The sequence below is a fragment of the Hyla sarda genome, chromosome 9, assembly GCF_029499605.1.
Source record: "Hyla sarda isolate aHylSar1 chromosome 9, aHylSar1.hap1, whole genome shotgun sequence".
NCBI lineage: Eukaryota > Metazoa > Chordata > Amphibia > Anura > Hylidae > Hyla > Hyla sarda.
In genome coordinates, this window is record NC_079197.1 from 13,211,027 (window position 1) to 13,233,029 (window position 22,003).

The following is a 22,003-nucleotide window of genomic DNA, read 5'->3' on the forward strand; positions in this document are numbered from 1 at the left end:
TTATCATTATTCTGTAGGTCCATACGGTTAAAATAATACCCTACTTATATAGGTTTGATTTTATCGTACTTCCGGAAAAAATCATAACTACATGCACGAAAATGTATACGTTTAAAATTGTCATCTTCTGACCCCTATAACTTTTTTATTTTTCCACAAACGGGGAGGTAGGAGGGCTCATTTTTTGCGCCGTGATCTGAAGTTTTTATTGGTACCATTGTTTTAATCCGACCTTTTGATCACTTTTTATAATTTTTTTTATGGTATAAAAAGTGACCAAAAGGGTTAATACCGGACATCAACCCGATCGCTGTGTCCGGTATTAGCCGCGGTCCTGGTTGCTGATAGCAACCGGGACTCCACAGATACGAAGAGCGCTCAGCTTCTGAGCGCGCTTCACGCATCGGGAGGCGGCCACGGACGTCCGTGGTCGTTAAGGGGTTAAAAAAAACCGTTTTCCAGTGGAGGACCCCTTTAAATAGATCTATTACCTGTTTTACTGCCTTTATTCTCTCTTTCACTTTACAAAGTGTGAACACAGCCCAACGCCTTGGTCTCCACGCATATGTGTATATATCAGGTGTGTCTGTTTTGGAAATGTCATGCGTCTCATTTGTGTCTCAGTAAGGCGACGTTTATTTATTAGGAACCCTCTTTACATGCGAGTACGTCACAGCGGGCGCGTCTCTGCCACTCCTGGAACATTTATGTGTACGATCCTTCTATATATACTTCATGTGCTCCCTCAGGCCATGACACATCACCACCAGTAGCCTGCGGGTCTATAGACACCACCCATAAACATTACATACAGCAGTGATTTCCAACCAGGGAGCCTCCAGCTGTTGCAAAACTACAACTCCCAGCATGACCCTACCTGCTTACCTGCTTTCATTTTCAAATCTACACTGTGGAGGCCTGTTAGGTTGCTATAGGCAACGAGGCCTACTTGTTCCATCACAGCCCTGTGTGATTTACTACTAGACCAATGTTTACCAACCAGGGTGCCTCCAGCTGTTGCAAAACTATTACCAACCAGGATGCCTCCAGCTGTTGCAAAACTACAACTTCCAGCATGACCCTACCTGCTTATCTGCTTTAATTTTCAAATCTACACTGTGGAGGCCTGTTAGGTTGCTATAGGCAACGAGGCCTACTTGTTCCATCACAGCCCTGTGTGATTTACTACTAGACCAATGTTTATCAACCAGGGTGCCTCCAGCTGTTGCAAAACTATTACCAACCAGGGTGCCTCCAGCTGTTGCAAAACTACAACTCCCAGCATGCTGGGAGTTGTAGTTTTGCATCAGCTGGAGGCACTCTAGTTTGGAAACACTGACATACAGACTACATAGGACTATGGGATAAATTTTTCAAAAGGGCTTGTGGTATGCCTCCTATGTTAGGGTGCATTCACATCACGATTGTGTGATACGGCGGCCCGGATCCGGCGGGGATATGGCAGCGTCCGGTTTCGGCTCATTCTTGAATCATATCAGTTTTATTCCTGGACTAAAAACGTGGCATACCACAGTTTTTGGAACGGTGAGGGTCTGGTGGGGTGAAAAAATACTGTGACTCGTAGCCGAATCTGATCAGAGCTCCTGAGCTCGGCGCCCTCAGACCCTTCTCAGTGCTGATCGCTGTTAGGGTTTAGAATTAGGGATTAGGATTAGGGTTAAGGGTTAGTATTCGGGGTTAGGTTTATAGGTTAGGTGTTAGGGTTAGCATTAGGGGTTAGGGTTTAGGATTAGGGGTAAGGGTTAGGATTAGGGGTAAGGGTTAGGATTAGGGGTTAGGGTTTAGAATTAGGGTTAGGATTAGTGTTAAGGGTTAGGATTATTGTTTACGCTTAGGATTAGGGGTAAGGGTTTAGGGTTAGGTGTTAGGATTAGGGGCTAGGATTAGGGGTAAGGAATAGGGGTAAGGGTTAGGATTAGGGGTTAGGATTAGGTGTATTAGGGATAGGGGTTAGTATTAGGGATAGGGGTTAGGATTAGGGGTTAGAATTAGAGGTTAGGGTTAGGATTAGGGGGTAAGGGTTAGGATTTGGGGTTAGTATTAGGGATTGGGGTTTGTATTAGGATAGGGGTTAGGATTAGAGATTACGGGTTAGGATTAGGGTTAGGTGTTAGGAATAGGGGTTAGGACAAGGGGTTAGGATTAGGGGTTAGGCATTAGGGTTAGCATTAGGGGTTAGGGTTTAGGATTAGGGGTTAGGATTAGGGGTTAGGATTAGGGTTAGGGGTTAGGATTAGATGTTAGTGTTAGGATTACGGGTTAGGATTAGGGTTAGGTGTTAGGATTAGGGGTTAGGACAAGAAATTAGGATTAGGGGTAAGGGTTAGCATTAGGGTAGGGATAAGGGTTAGGATTAGGGGCTAGGATTGGGTAAGGGTTTGGATTAGGAGTATGGGTTAGCATTAGGGATAAGGGTTAGGATTAGGGGTTAGTATTAGGGATAGGGGATAGGATTATAGGTTAGGGAGTGAGAGGGAGCCGGTTGTAAAGCAGAAAATTGTGTCCCTGTGTGGAGGATCACATTCCCCTACAGGGACACAGTTTTCTTCATTACTCCGGTTTTTAAATTTCCCCACTGGATTCCGGCAGCCGTATCACACAATCGTGATGTGAATGTGAATGATCACACTACATTACCCAACAGGTCTGCAATGTGTGAACTCGAAGGAAAGCAGGGCTGATTTCTTACAAAAACAGTGCCACACCCGTCCTCAGGTTGTGTGTGGTATTGCACCTAAATTCCATTGAAGTGAATGGAGCCAAGTTGTAATACCACACGCATACTAAGGACAGGAGTGGCATTGTGTTTTAATAAAATTAGCTCTGTTCTGAACGGAGGACAAAATGGCACCTTTCTGACCTCTAGGACCTCTCAGAAATGTGCCATCTCCATAGAGGGCCATACATTTCCGCGCAGATTCCACAGAAAGAACTGAGTTGTCAAATGTTTCCTTGGGGTCTGGAATTAGAATTTTCGAGGCAGATGTTTCAGGTGCAGAAACTTTGCCGTGTGCACGGGGCAGCAGAGTCTTACTGATAACAATGGGAATCTTTAATCTTTCCACCGGATTCAGCTCTGAAATTCTGCCTAGTGAACAAGGCCTTAGGGCCCTATTAGGTCATGTTCACACAGCGGAATTCCGCAACTACGCATTGCAAACTTTGCCAAACTTGCGAAATTCTGCCAAAATAGAAGCAAAATTTCGTCGGAATTCCTGCAACTGTGCCATTTGTCTTTTTGAGTAGAAAGACCCCATTTGAGTAAAAAGGATTTTCATTGGCAAAAGTTGCAACAAAACAATAAACCAAGAGGCAGTGATTACCTGCACACTCACACTTAGTTAATGGCTTCCAGAATAATCAGCATCGCACAAAGTACAGGACACAGATGTGCAGCACGTTCCTGGAAATAGGATTCTAATCTGCTTCTATAGCTTAGATAAGATCAGGATGTTTTTTTTTTTTTTTTGGTGGTTCCAAAACCCAATACCCCGTTAGGCTGAATTCAGAAATTGACGTATGTCCATGTATGTTGTCGGGGTGCATGGAAGGCATCTGCTGGGGGAGAATCACATGGGCTGTGCACAAGTGTAGAGAGAAAGCAGAGCACCCACAGCAAACCGCAGAGGCTGTAGAAGAGAAACTAGGCAAAATCTATAGAAAAAAATTATATTGGCGCCATAAAAACAAAGCGCAAATAAAAAAGATGCTAAACTAGTTTGACCAGACAGGATGGGACACTAGGATTCCTGTTTTCTTGCCTGTCCACTGACATTACCACCCGCTACTGCAAGGTGTGTGCTCCACTCCCGCCTGCTCCTGGAAACATTTTGTCACAGCTTTTAGAGATAGGCCCCCATGCCAATTCATAGCCTCTCTGTAATTTCATCTCCCACTTCTGCCATTTCATCACCCACTGTTTCATTTCATCGCCCCCTTGTGCCATGACATTATCCCCTTCTGCCATTTCATTCTCCCCTTGTTCCATTTTATTACCTTCTGTTCCATTTCATCGCCCCCTTGTGCCATTTTATCATTTCCTTGTGCCATTTCATCAGCCCCTATGTGCTATTTTGTCACACCCTTGTGCCATTTCGTCACCCCCTTGTGCCATTTCATCAACCTCCCCCACCCCCTTGTGCCATTTCATCAGCCCCCTGTGGCACTTCAGATGTTAGCAGGACTGCGCAAGATTTTGCGGGACCCACTGTTTGTTCTGTGGCCACCCCTCATGCCCGCAACAACCTCTTTACTGCCCTACAAGTTATTTATTGGGTCCCTCAGGACCCGCAGGATCCCAGTCCAACTGCAGGGCTCTAGTCCACACTTTGGAGACATCTGACCTAGTCCCATAGATACTGAAGCCGAATCTACAAACATCTGATAATCTTTCTTTTGGATTTAAGAATCTTTATCAGGCAGGGGTCTTATCAGGCAGGGGTCTTATCAGGGGGTCTTATCAGGCGGGGGTCTTATCAGGGGGTCTTATCAGGTGGGGGGTCTTATCAGGTGGGGGTCTTATCAGGTGGGGGTCTTATCAGGGGGTCTTATCAGGCGGGGGGGTCTTATCAGGTGGGGGTCTTATCAGGTGGGGGTCTTATCTTGCAAATCTACCTCAACTCATCTTCCCCCACTCACCACCTCTTTCAGGTGGCTGTATACATAAGATAACTGCTGGCTCCTCTGTATAAATACACAATGTATTTTATTTCTATGGGGCAGGGGAATAAGCGGCTGCAATATCTGTCACCGCTTATTTCCTGACATAGGTTTAAAATCTCAGTAGTAATAAAAGGAACATGAGGGAGTTAATGTGCAGTTACCAAGAACCTATGTGGTGGCCCAGTACAGGAGTTGCCCCCCTGTACCCTTGCTGTCCTGTCAGGCAGCCTCCATACAGAGTCCCCTGGGCCCCCTTGCATCTGTTCCCCTTGTGTCTGTACTTCTATGCCAATGTTATGCTGTGTATTGTATATAAAATGTGTTATAGCTTTAAGAACAATTATCATGTGATTGTAACCCAGTGAGGTATCAGTGACCATGTGACCTAAGGGTGACCTATGGGACCCCTCAGAGTCTCCCTATATAAGCCCTGGGTGGAGCCTCTGCTCGCTCTCTCTCTTAGGGTGTATTCCCACCTGGCGTATTTTGCTGCGTATTTGCTGCTGCGTATTTTATCTCCCATTGAAGTCAATGGGTTAGAAAATACGCAGCAGCAAATACGCAGCAAAATACGCCAGGTGGGAACGTAACCTTAGTCTTTGATGAGTTGCAGTGAGGTCAGGTTCTAGGTGTGTCTGGAGTCCAGAGGAGCCTAAAGTCAGTCAAGCTGCCACTGATTATCAAGTCCAATACCCCACAGGTCAAGTCAAAGCCTGGTAAGCTACAGAAGGGGTGAAGTCAGTCATAGTCAAGTCAGTCCAAGTCAGTCCAAGTCATCCTGTCTCAAGTCAGTGTGGCCTGCATCCAAATTGTCCAAGTCCACTATAAGTCCCAGCAAGCCCTAAGGTCTCTGAAGTCATTGGTCACCTCCGTGGGCCTAGCCAAGCTGTGTAGACTGTTACACCTGTCTAACTCAGTAAAGCTGCCGTTGTTCCTTAACTTGGCATTGGAGTCATTATTGCCCACTATGCCTAGCCCAGGATCCAGCAGTATACCTTCGGGTGGTATTGATGATAAACCACACCCTGGCGCCATGAACATAAGGGTTTAATGCCATCTGCCACTAGGGTAATTCAATCTACCCTGTATCACACCCTCTAACACACTTATTTTTCTGTTTCTGGTTTTATAGCTTCTAGTTCTGTCCTTCCTGCTGGTTTTGTCATTATGGCTGCTGACTCCCTATCCTGTCTGCGACCTCTGGACTTGCTCCCGAGAGATCATACTGGGGCCCCCACCTGTAGAGTAATCCAGTACAGGAGAGGTTTCCTATAAGGATTTGTTCCTGCTCTGTACAGTTCCTGACATGGATCGAGGTGGCAGCAGAGAGCTCTGTGGTCAGACTGGAACAAACACATAACTTTCTGACGAGCATACCGCAGCTGATAAGTACTGGAAGGATTAAAGGAGAACTCCTTGATGTACGACTTATCCCCTATCCTAACGATAGGGTATAAGTGTTAGATCACGGGGGTGCGACTGCTGGGGCAGAACGCTGCGGCCGACACGCCCCTCCATGCAGTTCTATGGCAGAGCCAGCGATTGCCGAAAGCAGCGCTCCAGCTCTCCCATAGAACTGCATGGAGGGGGTGTGTCAGTGGTCGAAAATGCTTGTTTCTTGCAGGGAACCGTTGCTCTGTTCGGGAGATTGAGGAGGCCCCAGCAGTGGGACCCCCCCGCGATCTAACACTTATCCCCTATCCCCGTTGTGCCGATATCCATGTCCAGGTCCTCTGGTGCTGGTCTTCTTCCTGCCTCTTGGGAGCAATAAGTCATACTGCCCTCAGCGTATCACCGGCCGCAGTAATGTCCTGTCTTGGCTGGTGATAAGCTGAGTCGGGAAGCAGGGAGAAGGCGGGGGCCCAGACTCCTTACATGACAGTGCACTCAGCCTATCACCAGCCAAGGCGGGACATCGCTGCGGCCGGTGATACGCTGAGGGCAGTATGACTTATTGTCCCCAAGAGGCAGGAAGAAGACCAGCACCAGGGGACCTGGACACGGATATCGGCACAACGGGGATAGAGGATAAGTGTTAGATCGCGGGGGGTCCGGGACACTGATATCGGCGCAGCGGGGGAACGTCAGAAGATGAGTTTAAGGGATACTCTGTCACGCCCCCTCCCATAGACTCGCATTGAGGGGGCGGGGCAAAACATCACGAGGGGGCCGGGCTATGACGTCAAAAGCTTCCGGCACCGGCTCCAGTGTTCGGAACAGTTTGTTCCAAATGCTGAGCAGCGGAGTACCACTTTAAGGCTTTAAATGCATTATTTGATGCGGATCTTAACCACCAGGTGTGAACATGTCCTTATCCTGAGGACAAACAGCATTTGTTTACGTGATTACCTCTGCATGGATTTCCTGGTATTACATAAAAGCCGTTGTATTGTGACTGCTTTGCGGTATGTTGCTTTTCTTCCGTCTATTTCTACAAGAAATCCTGCAATAGACTAATACATGATGACTAGGTCTGAATACAATCTTATTAGACTCTGCATTCTGTAGTGTAGGAGCAGAAAAACAGAAGTTGTGACAGATCTGTCACCCGATAAACACCGGCTGTGTGACGGGCCTCATTGACTTATTACGCCATGTTTGCACGATGGCGTAATAAGTCTAATGTGGAATTCCGTACGGAAATTCCGCAGCGGCAGAGTCCCTTTGAGTTCACGGAGTTCACGGTGGAATTTGCGCAGCAGATGTATCTCATAGAAGCCATGCATTTCTGCCGGCTCCCCGCTGTCGGGGGAATGTCCACGCGGAAATTTTACATGTGGACATTGTCCCGTGTGAACATGGTCTAAGGCTATATTAACACGGCAGAATTTCTGCATGCGGAATTCCACACGGATTCCGCTTTAAGGGTGCGTTCACACGCTAGTAACTAGCAGCGGGTTTTCCACTGCTGGAAACCCACTGCGAGTTACGCTACCATTCATTTGAATGGGTCCGTGGACAGTCCGCAAATCTGACACTATTGAGGACTGTCTGTGGACCGATTTAAATCAATGGTAGCGTAACTCGCAGCAGGATTCCCGCAGCTAGTAATAGCGTGTGAACGCACCCTTAATTAAAGCATAATTGACTTCAATAGGATGTCGCACTCTCATTCACGCTTCAGAATTTACGCATGGGAAATCAAAAAGGAATCCGTATCGATTCCGCGCGGAATCTGCACACGTCAGAAACCACCCAAATTAATGTGGAAGCGGAATTGGCGCCGATGTGCGGACATTCTGCTGTGTGAATATAGCCTAATGGTGTTTGCTGGTCCGAGTGGTCCTAGTGCCCGCCGGATCACTCAAATCTGCAGAATTTCCTCCCGTGTTTTCCGGGCAAACATTCCGCACATCTTCGACCACGTGAAACCGGCCTTAGACTATGTTCACACATTTCTTTTCCTTATATATTGAGGTGTAAAACATCACTTCTATGCCTCAAAATCTGTCCATTTCGCATTTGTTTTTCCCCCACATTGAATTCAATGGAAAAACACCTGACAGTTCACAAATATATACATATTGGGGGAGATTTATCAAAACCAGTGAAGAGGAAAAGTTGCCCAGTTGCCCAATGCCATAGCAACCAATCAGATCGCTGTTTTCATTTTTGAAAAGGCATCTGAAAAGTAAAAGAAGCAATCTGATTGGTTGCTATGGGCAACTGGGCAACTTTTCCTCTCCACTGGTTTTGATAACTCTCCCCTATAGGATTTCTATTGAAGACATGGGGGACATGGGGGGACATAGAGGGAGATTTATCAAAACCTGTCCAGAGGAAAAGTTGCTGCGTTGCCCATAGCAACCAATCAGATCGCTTCTTTCATTTTTGAAAAGGTCTCTGAAATCGCGGCATCCTGAACAGCTGTAGGACATGAGGAGGGTCCCCTTACCTGCCTCCTGGTGTCCGATCGCCGAATGACTGCTCAGTGCCGGAGATCCAGGCATGAGTAGTCAAGCAGCAGAATCATCGATCAATGGTTTCCTATGAGAAACCATTGATCAATGTAAAAGATCAGCGTGTGCAGTGTTATAGCCCCCTATGGGAGCTATAACATTGCCCAAAAAATGGGGAAAAAAAAGTTAATAGAGATCATTTAACCCCTTCCTTAATAAAAGTTTGAATCACCCCCCTTTTCCCATTTAAAAAAAAACCTGTGCAAATAAAAATATGTGGTATCGCCACGTGCAGAAATGTCCGAATTATAAGAATATATAATGAATTAAACCGCACGGACAATGGCGTACGTGCAAAAAAATTCCAAAGTCCAAAATAGCGTATTTTTGGTCACATTTTTATATCGTGAAAAAATGAATAAAAAGCGATCAATAAGTCCGATCAATACAAAAATGGTACCGCTAAAAACTTCAGATCACTGCGCAAAAAATGAGGCCTCCTACCGCCCCATACGCGGAAAAATAAAAAAGTTATAGGGGTCAGAAGATGACATTTTTAAACGTATAAATTTTCCTGCATGTAGTTATGATTTTTTCCAGAAGTGCGACAAAATCAAACCTATATAAGTAGGGGATCATTTTAACCGTATGGACCTACAGAATAAAGTTAAGGTGTCATTTTTACCAAAAAATGTACTGTGTAGAAACGGAAGCCCCTGAAATTTACAAAATGGCGTTTTTTTTCTTTAATTTTGTCGCACAATAATTTTTTTTTCTCCGTTTTTCGCCGTAGATTTCTGGGTAAAATGACTGACGTCACTCCAAAGTAGAATTGGTGGCGCAAAACGCAAAAAAAAAAAATAAGCCATCATATGGATTTTTAGGTGCAAAGTGGAAAGAGTTATGATTTTTTAAAGGTAAGGAGGAAAAAAAAACTAAAAGTGCAAAAACGGAAAAACCCCGAGTCCTTAAGGGGTTAAAAAAATACGCCAATGCTAAAGTCTATGGGAAAAATAAATAAATAAACAAATAAATAAATAACCAAAATTTTCTGGAAAAAAAAAATAATAACAATTTTTGGTTGCTATGGGCAACTGCTTCACTCTTTTACACCTGTGTTTCCCAGTGTGTCTCCAGCTGTTGCAAAACTACAACTCCCAGCATGCCCGGACAGCCATCGGCTGTCCGGGCATGCGGGGAGTTGTAGTTTTGCAACAGCTGGAGACTCACTGTTTGGAAAACTCTCTTTTACCCACTGGCTGCTGTATGAGCTCAATGGGCGTGTCCTGCCTGGGGATATAGCCACGCCCACCAGTAATGGGCGTGTCCTGACACTATAAATACTCTCTTCCCCCGGGGTCCCAGCTTCAGTGGGTCGGTGACATCTGATTCCTGGGGGAACCGGGGCCGTGCTGTATCCCTGCTACTAAGGTAATGGCTTCTCTGAGGGGCATGGCTGTGTCTATGGGGTATGTCCTGCCACGTTGGCATCCTGTGCCATCATTACAGCTCTAGTGCATTAACTCCTTAGCTGCCAGTGGTGACCTGGTGACCAAGTTCTGTCTTGTTTGCTGCCATATAGTCAATATTTTTGCCCCTATAGTGCCAGGCTGGTCCCCCCCCCCCCCCCATGCCTTTGTGTTCTCCCTCCACCATTATGGTGCATACAATGCTGAGCCTATACATGTGCATCCATAGGGGAGCCTGGTGGGGGAGGCGAAGTGTATGTAGACATGGCAAGTCTACCCTGTAAATAATTACACAAAAAAAAATATTTAGTTAGTGTGATTTTGGGTGCATGAAGATTAAGGGGAGAATTTATATAATATATATATATATTATAGTAAATGTGTGTGTAATATAATACAACATATAATTTTTTTTTTCTTTAATCTTCATGCACCCTTAACACTAGATTTAGTGTTAAGGGTGCATGAAGATTAAGAAAAAAAATTAAAAAAATAGTAAATTTGAGTAGCCATATTAGTCCATTGATGCAGATGCAAATCATAAAATGTTGCAGTATCTTGTAATAACCTTTATTGGACTAACAGCATTTTGTAGAGACAAGCTTTCGGGATTCCTCCCTTTATCGAGTCCAAATAAAATTACTTTTTTTTTTTTTTTTTTTCATGCACCCTTAACACTATATCCTTCGGAATAGCAGAGCTCAGATTGTCTCTATTTGGATGCACAGTCACAGATATTGTAGTTGAAAAATGAGTTGTGCTATGTGACAAACTCATCACTACTACAGTGTGTGTGTGTGTTTTTTTTTTATATTTATTTATTTTTCCCTTCCTTACAATTGTCCCTAGAGCCAGACAGCCACAGGTTGTGGGACACCGGTCCCAGCATGCCCAAACAACATGTGACACACTTTGCAGCTTTTGTTACACTACATCTCCCAGCATGCCCAGACAACATATGGCACTCTCTGCAGTACACTACATCTCCCAGCATGCCCAGACATGTGGCACACTTTGCAGCTTTTGTTACACTACATCTCCCAGCATGCCCAGACAACATATGACACACTAGCTTCTGCAAAACTACAACTCCCAGCATGGACAGACAACAAAAGCTACAGAGAGCCACTTGTTGTCTGGCCATGCTGGGAGTTGTAGTGTTAGCTGGTTTTTGCCCTAATGTGGTTCTCCAGCTTCTGCCAAACTACAACTCCCAGCATGCCCTGACAACCTTTGCCTCTTTGTTGCAATACTACAACTCCCAGCATGCCCTGACAACCGCAGGGAGTTGCAGTTTTGCCAACAGGTTATGGTGATCCCTTTCCTAGAACATCAGTGTTGGGATAAATCAGTGGGCGAAAGACTCTAAAGTCAGATGTAGCAGAGCGGAGTTGGTTACTTTGCACACGTCGCTTTGCTGGTGACTGTTCTGACTTGTTGGGTTTTGTTTCTTTGTCGATAACATTGTATCATTGTGAAGTAAATACAGTATCATTGTTGGGATTGTTTCACTTACTGTGTGTTCACTTTGCTGGTTTAAGTGCCCTCTGGAATATGTTGGATACAGATACTAGCGCAGTGGGGGATGTTTTCCAGACCCCATTGTTATCCCTTTTATTGTCTCTGCTCTCTTGTTATCTCTAGAAGTGCTGGACACTTGGGACCTTACTGGTTAATACCCCCTCCCCCTTCACAATTAGTGAAGGGGGGGGGGGGGGGGGGTCTCAGGATTCTTGTCCTGCTGAAAACTTGTAGAACCAGTTGGTTCCGGTTCCAGTGTTCCACCAGAAGGGGTTGTAAGGGTTGGGTTACTGGAGATAAGCTCTTTAGCTATGGCGGGGGCTGCTGATTTCCATAGATTCCTTCCCCCCCCCCCCCCCCCCCCCCCCCCCCCCCAATAGAAAGATGATGATCTGCCCCATTGATCCCAAGCCCCTCCCCGATCAGACTGTAATGTGTTGTTGTTTTTTCGACTGTTTCTTTGCTATGGAGCGGAGTGTTAGCGTAGCATGTAGTACAGTGTATAGTTTAGGGATCCTGTGCTGTATATTGTACCGTCATGCTTTGTGTGATTGTAATTTATTGTAGGACTTGTAATGATGACTGACTAATAAAGCTCATTCAATAGAAAAATAATGGGTGGACATTGGTGTCTGACAGTCCTGCTGGTGTTTACCCTGAACACTAATGGTTAATAAAAGGTCTTAGAAATCGTAGCACTACTGGGTATGGGGGAGGGGAGGCTCGGGCGGACATGGTAAACATCTCACATTGTGTGCAAAAAGTTCTTGAAGGTGTGTGTATGTGTATATATCTCCCCTTAGGAATAACATTTGTTTTATATATTTATATATTTTTTGTAATATAAGGAATTGGTGATTGGAGTAGCCCCGGGGCAAATGCTGCTTTCCAAGAACCTGACTGTAGTCTACGGCACAGCTGGAGTTTGTTACAGTGTAAAGTGCTGTTGAGGATGGGTTATTTTTGCAGCTATATTTGCATAGGGAAGCAGTTTCCAAATGGTGTGCCTCCAGCTGTTGCAAAACTACAACTCCCAGCTTGCCCGGACAGCCAACGGCTGTCCGGGCAAGCTGGGAGTTGTAGTTTTGCAACAGCTGGAGGCCCGCAGGGAAATGCTGGCATAAGGGCTCTGTTGCAGCTGAACCTATGGGAGTCTTATACTTGGAATAAGAAGCTTGTAGAAATGTATAGGTCTGTAACTTACCAACCTATGCCTCTGACCACCATATGATGGCGCTCTGTGTCCATGTACAGGGCTGCCATATGCAAAGTAAACAATGGGCTAGTAAATAGATGGGGTGCACGCAGAGCCACGGTCCTCTGGTTCCTTAATTCATATAGTAGAAATATGCCGCACACTGGAGTAAACTTAGTGCTTTATTCCATGCTGTACATAAGCAACGTTTCGCCAGCCTCACGCCATGAGAAAGCTGGCGTGAGGCTGGCGAAACGTCGCTTATGTACAGCATGGAATAAAGCACTTTAAGTTTACTCTGGTGTGCTGTTTTATTTTGTATGTGTATATACATCACATCAAAAAAAACGTGCATGCTCAGCCAAGCTGAGTGTGCGTGAAAGGCTTGGGTAATATCAGGTTAACCAAACGTATACATTTTTTATGTAGTGAGAAATATATATAATCACTACATAACAATAAAAAAATTTATATGTTTGGTTAACCTGATTTTACCCAAACCTTGCACGCTCAGCTTGGCTGAGCATGCATGTTTTTTGATGGGGGTAGGACAGTGCTTTGCTAAGTGGACCCCCTAGCTGTTGCAAGCATTGGGAGTTGAGTGTTTTGCATCAACTGGAGGTCCAGTTTGGGGAACATTGGGATACACTAGTCAGCTGACTGTCCTCTAATATATACATTTAAATAAAAAAATATTTAAAAAAATAAATGTATGAGAAAAAAAAATTCTTGGAATTGATAAATAAAAAAATTAATTAAATTAAATAAATAAAATCGTAAAGTCAGCCAACAGTATGTATGGGCCCGGTTACGGTCTGATGGGTGATGCTCCTACTTATGTTGTCGGTGTCGGGAAGCCGCAGTTTCCTCCTCTAACCGGTTTCTTTCCCGTTGCAGATCAGCAGCCGCCATGTCTGTGTCTCACAGTTCCAGACTCAACAAGGGGGTAAGGGAGCAGTACATGAAGTTGCCCCAGGGGGATCAGGTCCAAGTTACATACGTATGGATCGATGGGACTGGAGAAGGTGTCCGCTGCAAGACCAAGACCCTGGACTATGAACCAAAATCTGTAGAAGGTAAGAGATAGAAACTCCCCCTCCCCCCCCCTCGTGCCACGTCCTGCTGTGAATGCCATCACCCCCCTCTTGTCTGGATGCGGCTCTATACATCTGAGGGGGGGGGGGGGGTTATGGTGGACATCTGGCTGCACAGTATGAAGGGACATTCCAGTAACCCTTGACCTTTTAGGTTGCCATAAAAGCCCTTGTGCTTCCTGCAGTCTGGACAATATATTGGGTTCTGGAAGAAAAAATAACTTTGCCATGAACATCCTGCCTAAAAAAAAAAAAAATTGTGGCCTTCAATAGTAGTTAAAGGGGTATTCCAGTAAAAAAAAATTAAAAAATGAATATCAACTGGCTCCAGAAAGTTACAGATTTGTAAATTGCTTCTATTAAAAAATCTTAATCCTTCCAGTACTTAGCTGCTAAAGTTGATTTGCTCTTTCCTGTCTGAGAACAGTGCTCTCTGCTGACACCTCTGTCTGTCTCGGGAACTGTCCAGAGCAGGAGAGGTTTGCTATGGGCATTTACTCCTGCTCTGGACAGTTCTTGAGACACAGGTGTCAGCAGAGAGCACTGTTGTCAGACAGAATAGAACTCCACTTCAGCAGCTAAGTACTGGAAGGATTAAGAATTTTTTTTCATAGAAGTAATTTACAAATCGGTTTAACTTTCTGAAGCCAGTTTGATTTGAAATATTTTTTTAAACTGGAATACCCCTTTAAAGGGCTATCATAAGATTACAACTACCCCATTGGTCCCAGGGCACCCCAAGTCCCTAAGCCATATCTGATCAGTTGGCTTTCCTAATGCATTTGGGTCTGTATGACAGATCTGTGATACCCAGTGATGGGCATAGTCCATTCATTGCAGGTTTCTGTAAATACTTAACTTGCTGACGTTCCGTTTCAGAGATCCCAGAATGGAATTTTGATGGTTCGAGCACCTACCAAGCCGAAGGCTCAAACAGCGACATGTACCTCGTCCCTGTGCAGATGTTCAGAGATCCATTCTGCCTTGACCCCAACAAGCTGGTCATATGTGAAGTCCTAAAGTACAACCGGAAACCAGCAGGTAATGGGTCCTGAGATGCCTACACCTTTTTAAAGGGGTACTCCAGCGCTAAGACATCTTATCCCCTTTCCAAAGGATAGGGGATAAGATTCCTGATCGCTGGGGACCCCATGATCTTGCATGCACCACCACGTTAAAATCAGTCCCCGAAGCACATTCGCTCCGGGTCTAATTACTGGCGATCACGTGGGTTGGAGCATTGACATCATGCTCTGCCCCTCAATGAAAGCCTATGGGAGGGGATGTGACAGCTGTCATGCCCCCTCCCATAGGCTTTCATTAAGGGGGCGGATCGTGACACATGGGGGCGGGGCCGTGACATCCCAATGCTCTGGCCCCCATGATTGCCATTAATCGGACCCGGCGCAAACGTGCTTCGGGGACTGATTGTAATGGGGTGCTGCATGCAAGATCATGGGGGTCCCCAGTGGCAGGACCCCTGCAATCGGGCATCTTATCCCCTATCCAAAGGATAAGGGATAAGATCTTCGTGCCAGAGTACCCCTTTAAAGGTGTACTCCACTGGCCAGCATGGAACAAAATGTTCCGAACGCAGTTTGCCAACCACCGCAGCTCAAAGTCCCCTCGTGACATCACAGCCACGCCCCTCAATGCAAGTCTATGGGAGGGGGCGTGACGGCTGTCACGCCCCCTCCCATAGACTTGCATTGAGGGGGCATGGTCGTGACTACACAAGGGTGCATGGCTGACACCACAGCTCAAACAGCGTTTGGAACATTTAGTTCCACACTGCCCAGTGGAGTACACCTTTAAGTTCTCCTGAAGTCTAATCATGGGTACACAGGGGTGTGTAGGACACGTCAGGATCTAGTTTACAGACTGATATGGGCAAAGCCTTTTTTTCCCAGTGTACACAGTAGGATTATGTGTTCTGGCAGCGGTCCGTCCTGTGTCAATAACTTTATGCTCATGTTCTTCAGAAACCAACCTACGTCTCACCTGTAAGCGGATTATGGACATGGTATCTGACCACGTCCCATGGTTTGGCATGGAGCAAGAATACACATTACTCGGCATCAATGGACACCCATATGGATGGCCAGAAAATGGCTTCCCTGGACCACAAGGTAAGGGGCTTCAGTCTCCAAAGATCAGTCATATCTACTACCATGCTGGATCTAGTCACCAGATCATCTGATCTCCTCAGACCATTTAAAGGGGTACTCCAGTACCATTTATTTTTTTCCCAACTGGTGGCAGAAAATTAGTCTTGTAAATTACTTTAAAAAAAATCTTAAAGTGGTACTCCTGTAAAACTTTTTTTTTTTTTTTTTTTTAAATCAACTGGTGCCAGGAAGTTGAACAAGTTTGTAAACTTCTTCTATTAAAAAAATCTTAATCCTTCCTGTACTTATTAGCTGCTGAATACTACAGCAGAAATGCTTTTCTTTTTGAAACAGAGCTCTCTGCTGACATCATGACCACAGTGCTCTCTGCTGACATCATGACCACAGTTCTCTCTGCTGACATCGGTCCATTTTAGGAACTCTCCAGAACAGCATATGTTTGCTATGGGGATTTCCTTTTACTCTGGACAGTTCCTAAAATGGACAGATGTCAGCAGAGAGCACTGTGCTCATGTCAGCAGAGAGCTCTGTTTCAAAAAGAAAATAATTTTCACTGTAGTATTCAGCAGCTAATAAGTACAGGAAGGATTAACATTTTTTTTATGGAAGTAATTTACAAATCTGTTTAACTTTCTGGCACCAGTTGATGTAAAATGTTTTTTTACCGTAGTACCCCTTGAAATCCTTCCAGTACTTATCAACTGCTGTATGCTCCACAGGAAGTTCTTTCCTCTTAAAATTTCTCTCCAGTCTGACAACAGTGCTCTCTGAACAGTACCTCACATGGACAGAGGTGTCAGCAGAGAGCATGGTGTTCAGACAGAAAGGAAATTAAAAAAAGAGATTCCTGTGGAGTATACAGCAGCTAAGTACTGGAAGGATTAAGATTTTTTTTTAATAGAAGCAATTTACAAATCTTTAACTTTCTGGCACCAGAAAAAAAATAATTCCAAAAGAGTACCCCTTTTATGCATGGTCTGTCTTCAGTAGTTGCAGATGGAGCTCAAATGGTTGACTTAACACCTGGTTACATCTGGTCAAGAGAATTGCATGGTCCCCCGTTTTACATAAGTGTGTGTGTGGGGGGGGGGGCGCGGATGGCAGCATCAGGCTTCTGCTTATTTTCAGGACCTTTTTCAAAATTCTTTTGGTACTCAAAATCTGCTTCCTGATCCCTTTAGGACCCTACTATTGTGGTGTTGGAGCTGACAAGGTATATGGCCGTGATATCGTAGAGTGCCACTACAAGGCCTGTCTGTATGCCGGAATCAAAATCTGTGGCACCAATGCAGAAGTTATGCCATCCCAGGTAAGTTGTGCCAAGCCACTTGACCTTTTGGGCGGGGGTGTCAAAGATCTTCTGGCCTGAATGACTGTAACCATATTCTTCTCTTATTACAGTGGGAATTCCAGGTTGGCCCTTGTGAAGGCATCGACATGGGAGACCATCTCTGGATGGCCCGATTCATTCTCCATAGAGTGTGTGAAGATTTTGGTGTGGTGGCAACTCTAGACCCCAAACCCATGACTGGCAACTGGAATGGAGCTGGATGCCATACAAACTACAGCACTGCAGCCATGAGGAAGGAGGGCGGCCTAAAGTAAGTCTTCTAAAGTAATGCTAGATGGCCTAGAGTTACTATGAGCCAGTCCTTACAGGCTGGACATAAAAGGGTTTACAGGATGTCTGGGGGTGCCACCGCAGAGATCGCAGGGGTTCCTAGTGGCGGGACTCCTGTGATCAGACATGATAGGGGATAAGATGTCTCACTGCGGGGGTCTCGCTGCTGGGGACCCCCACAATCTTGTGTTAGCCACCCACCTGTTTGAGCTGCACGCCAAAGTGCCAGCTCAAACAGCCGGGTGACTACCACAGGGCCGGAGTATAGTGACATCATGACTCCGCCCCATGTGACATCACCCCCCGCTATGCAAGTCTATGGGAGGGGGCGTGTCACGCCCCCTCCCATAGACTTGCATAGCGGGGACAGGTCTCAGGGCCGGAGTACCCCCTTTAAGCTTCAGGAGGCCCCAATGGTATTGTCAAACCAGATATCAAAGCCACAGGTTTCCCCCTGCCTTTTTACATAACTCTAATACGGTGTAGTTCCCCTTTAAGAATGTAAATGCCTCCATATATTCTAATTATCTCCCTTGCTCTTTAGACACATTGAAGATGCCATTGAAAAACTAGGCAAACGTCACGATTACCACATATGCGTGTACGACCCCCGTGGAGGAAAGGATAACTCCCGCCGTCTGACCGGTCAGCATGAAACCTCCAGCATCCATGAATTCTCGGCCGGCGTTGCCAACCGCGGCGCCAGTATTCGAATCCCCCGCCAGGTCGGACAGGAAGGATTCGGCTACTTCGAAGATCGTCGGCCAGCTGCGAACTGCGACCCGTATGCTGTTACCGAGGCCCTTGTGAGGACGACCATCCTGAACGAGACCGGCAGTGACACCAAAGACTACTTGAAGAATTAAACTGGGGGCTGGATCCGCCAAGAAGATTCCATCCGTCGCGTTTCTTCCGTCTCACAGGAGTTCTTTTTAAAGAAATGTTTGTTTTTATTGTCTACACTAGAGACTTCTAAAGTTCCTTCCGGTTTGGAAGGGTTAAGGGGGCATTACCCAGACTGTAGATAAGGGATTAATCCCCCTATAGTTCCTCTATCTACAGAAAGGTTTCCTTTCCGAACAGCTGTTGTCTTGGTGCCATATTTACTGCACTTCATATTGATATCCAATGTTATAAACCACAGGGGCCACAACCTGCAGGCAGTGTAAAGAGGATAGATATTGGGGTATCCTGCATTAGGAGATGGGGATCCTAAATAACTTCCCTATGGGGAAACTGAGTCCTTTGCAACTGTGGGGGGTCATGGTTAGGAATCTGCAGCTTCTTTTAATTGTGACTGTTCTTTGTTTTTATTGTTAAAATGATGAATAAATGAACTACATGGGTTGTATTGTTTCTTATGATGACTTCTATGTGTCGTGATTTCCAAACTACAATTACCAGCATGCCCAGACAACCAACGCTCCATGAAAGAGTTTCTCCTGGATGTGAGCTCTAATGTGAAGTACCTGTCATGATCCTGTTAAAATTTATAATCCTCCCAGGTCACTGCCCCATCATGATAAACCACCCCCTGCCTTTAATTATAATTCTTAGTTTTCTACCTTGAGATTACTCTATTTTCATATCAGTCAGATTCAGAATGGGAAGGCGCGTTCCCCAGCAGGCGTGACATCATCTGAAGCCATACAGGGGAGAACTTCCTCCCTCACTCTGCTACACACAGCCCAGAGCAGTTCAGTGTGATATGAGCTATGATTGGCTAAGGCTGCTGCCCCCCCTCCCCTTCAGCATTTCCTGATTTTGGACTTCTGCCAGGCCAGCAGGAGTCCAAAGTCTGCCGGGTGGGGGGTGGTTTAGTAGTGTTTTCCAGACAAGGAGGGAGACACCTAGTGGCTTTTTTCTTTTAATTCCCACAAACTTTAAAAAAAAAAAAAATTTAAACAGACTTTTTTTTTGTTTACCATGAGTGCAATAGCAATTTTTTTTTTTTCTTTTTTTTTTTTTTTTTTTTTTTTTTTTTTTTTTACGCAGTGCCCATATAAAAGAGTAGGGCAGTGAAAGCTAACATCCCCTACTGCTGCTCCGTGTGGGGGTTGAAATGCTCCATTCCAGCAATCTGCTGGGAGATTGCAGGGGAGGTGTCCCAGCAGTCAGACCCCCACAATCTTGAAAGGAAAACTGTCAGCTTGTTCCCCCTGCACTGACCAGCAGTACTGGCTGATAGTACGGGGGACGATGATTTTATTTATATAGCGCCTACAGATTCCACAGCGCTTAAAATTATGGGGTACAAACAAAGACAAGTATCAGACATAATATTACACAATAACTATCCAAACGAGGGTTGGGGATATGTTGGAAATATTGATATGTTGGGGATATGTTGAGAATATGTTGGGGATATGTTGAGGCCAATTAGAGACTGTTATAGGCCTGTCTGAAGAGATGTGTTTTTAGGCCACGTTTGAAACTCTGGATGTTGAGTCTGAGGGTTTTGAGGAATAGCATTCCAGAGAACCGGTGCAGCACGAGTGAAGTCTTGGAGACGGGAGTGAGAAGTTCGGATTATAGAAGATGTTAGTGTGAGATCATTAGCAGATTGGAGAGAACGTGTAGGATGGTAGACGGAGATGAGAGAGGAGATGTAGGGAGGTGCAGCATTGTGGAGAGCGCTGCAGCCGCTGATGTCAAAATGGCAGTCGTCCCCCCCCCCCCTTCCCCTAATTAGCATATACAGAAAAACAAAATTTTGGGCGGATCCGGGCACAGTATGCATCAAACTGATCAGCGTCCCCCACATCAGCCGGTACCGCTGGTTAGTGTTGGGGGAGCAAGCCGACAGTTTTCCTTAACTTATCCCCTATCCTTTTGGATAGGCGATAAGTTGTTTCACTTCAGAACTCTTAACTTCTATAGTCCATTGCTGCATAGATCTCCTCCAATAGAGTGCGTGCTCTCTGGTGCCACCTATTGGAGATGGCATGATTGACTATCTCCAATAGGTGGCACCAAAGAGAACTCTTCCTTCTGGAGGTGACCTATGCAGCAATGGATTATATCATTCCCATTATTGCACAAATCCCAGCAACAGGAGACCAGGATCCTGACTTCAGCACTGACAGAACATGTATTATACGGTGTATTTGTGTGCCTCCAGCTGTTGCAAAACTACAACTCCCAGCATGCCCGGACAGCCAACGGCTGTCCGGGCATGCTGGGAGTTGTAGTTTTCCACTGGCTGGGAAACGCTGCCCTAGAAGAGCAAATGGGTATAAAGGTGATCAGCCAGAGTCTGCCCTGAAACGCTGTTGGTTATAATCCCATCTGGATCCATTATGAGATCATATTAGCAATATATTGCTAAAAAAATATGATGAATCTAAAACTTTCATTACTACTAGCCCTACCCAGCCACACATCTCCAGAACTGGTCATTATACTGTACTTGTGCTGCTATACTGCACTGCAGGGAGGGGGGGAGGAAATCTAGAAGATGAGGGGCAGATCTATCAAAACCCGTCTAGAGTAAAAGTTGCTGAGTTGCCCATAGCAACCAATCAGATCTCTTCTTTTATTTTTCAGAGGAATTTTCAGAAATGAAAGTAGCGATCTGGTTGCTATGGGCAACTCAGCAACTTATCCTCTAGACGGGTTTTGATAAATCTCCTCAGTGTCCTACATGATTTTCCAAGGCAGTCGGGACTCTTTCTATTCTTCTCAAATCGAATTTGATGACCAATTCTAAAGAAGCAGAAATTTTTCCGCTCTATTTAAGATAAATGAGAAGGTGCAGATCTATAAAGAATAAGAGGGTTTTCGTTGTTAGAGGTACTCTCTGAAAACATCTTAAAGGGGTACTCCCGTGGAAAACGTTATTTATTTACTTTTTTTTTTATCAACTGGTGCCAGAAAGTTTAAACAGATTTGTAAATTACTTCTATTAAAAAAAATCTTAATCCTTCCAGTACTACTTTGCTGCTGAATACTACAGAGGAAATGGTTTTCTTTTTGGAACACAGAGCTCTCTGCTGACATCACGAGCACAGTGCTCTCTGCTGACATCTCTGTCCATTTTAGGAACTGTCCAGAGCAGCATATGTTTGTTATGGGGATTTTCTCCTACTCTGGACAGTTCTTAAAATGGACAGAGATGTCAGCAGAGAGCACTATGTTCCAAAAAGAAAACCATTTCCGCAGCGAATAAGTACTGGAAGGATTAAGATTTTTTTAATAGAAGTAATTTACAAATCTGTTTAACTTTCTGGCACAAGTTTGTTTAAAAAAGGTTTTCCACGGGAGTACCCCTAAAGATAGGGGATAAAATGTCTGATTGCAGCTGTCCCACCACTGGGGACCCCCCCTACGATCTCTGCCGTGGCACCCCAGACATCCAGTGCACTGAGTGAATGCCACGTACTATCCGTCACT

General features: G+C 45.2%; 1 protein-coding gene across 2 annotated transcripts; it reads left to right on the plus strand.

Moving 5' to 3' along the window:
• The first annotated feature begins 537 nt into the window (after nucleotides 1-537).
• Nucleotides 538-18,962, plus strand: LOC130290731 (glutamine synthetase). Of its 2 annotated transcripts, none has more exons than XM_056538768.1 (7): nucleotides 538-580; nucleotides 13,665-13,843; nucleotides 14,741-14,902; nucleotides 15,844-15,990; nucleotides 17,172-17,299; nucleotides 17,392-17,591; nucleotides 18,156-18,962. In XM_056538768.1, exons 2-7 carry the CDS (start codon nucleotides 13,678-13,680, stop codon nucleotides 18,475-18,477), a joined length of 1,125 nt encoding a protein of 374 aa, XP_056394743.1. In that variant the 5' UTR covers nucleotides 538-580; nucleotides 13,665-13,677; the 3' UTR covers nucleotides 18,478-18,962. The 2 variants fall into 2 exon arrangements, with proteins under 2 accessions (XP_056394743.1, XP_056394742.1); XM_056538767.1 differs by lacking the exon at nucleotides 538-580 and adding an exon at nucleotides 9,866-10,013.
• The last annotated feature ends 3,041 nt before the right edge of the window (nucleotides 18,963-22,003 follow it).

What these genes read in the sequence shown, in the direction of transcription:
- LOC130290731 (XM_056538768.1), top strand. Translation starts at nt 13,678, where the DNA reads ATGTCTGTGTCTCACAGTTCCAGACTCAACAAGGGGGTAAGGGAGCAG. An exon ending in CAGAAGTTATGCCATCCCAG is followed by an intron (nt 17,300 to 17,391) that starts GTAAGTTGTGCC and finishes CTCTTATTACAG; the next exon opens with TGGGAATTCCAGGTTGGCCC. An exon ending in AGGAAGGAGGGCGGCCTAAA is followed by an intron (nt 17,592 to 18,155) that starts GTAAGTCTTCTA and finishes CTTGCTCTTTAG; the next exon opens with ACACATTGAAGATGCCATTG.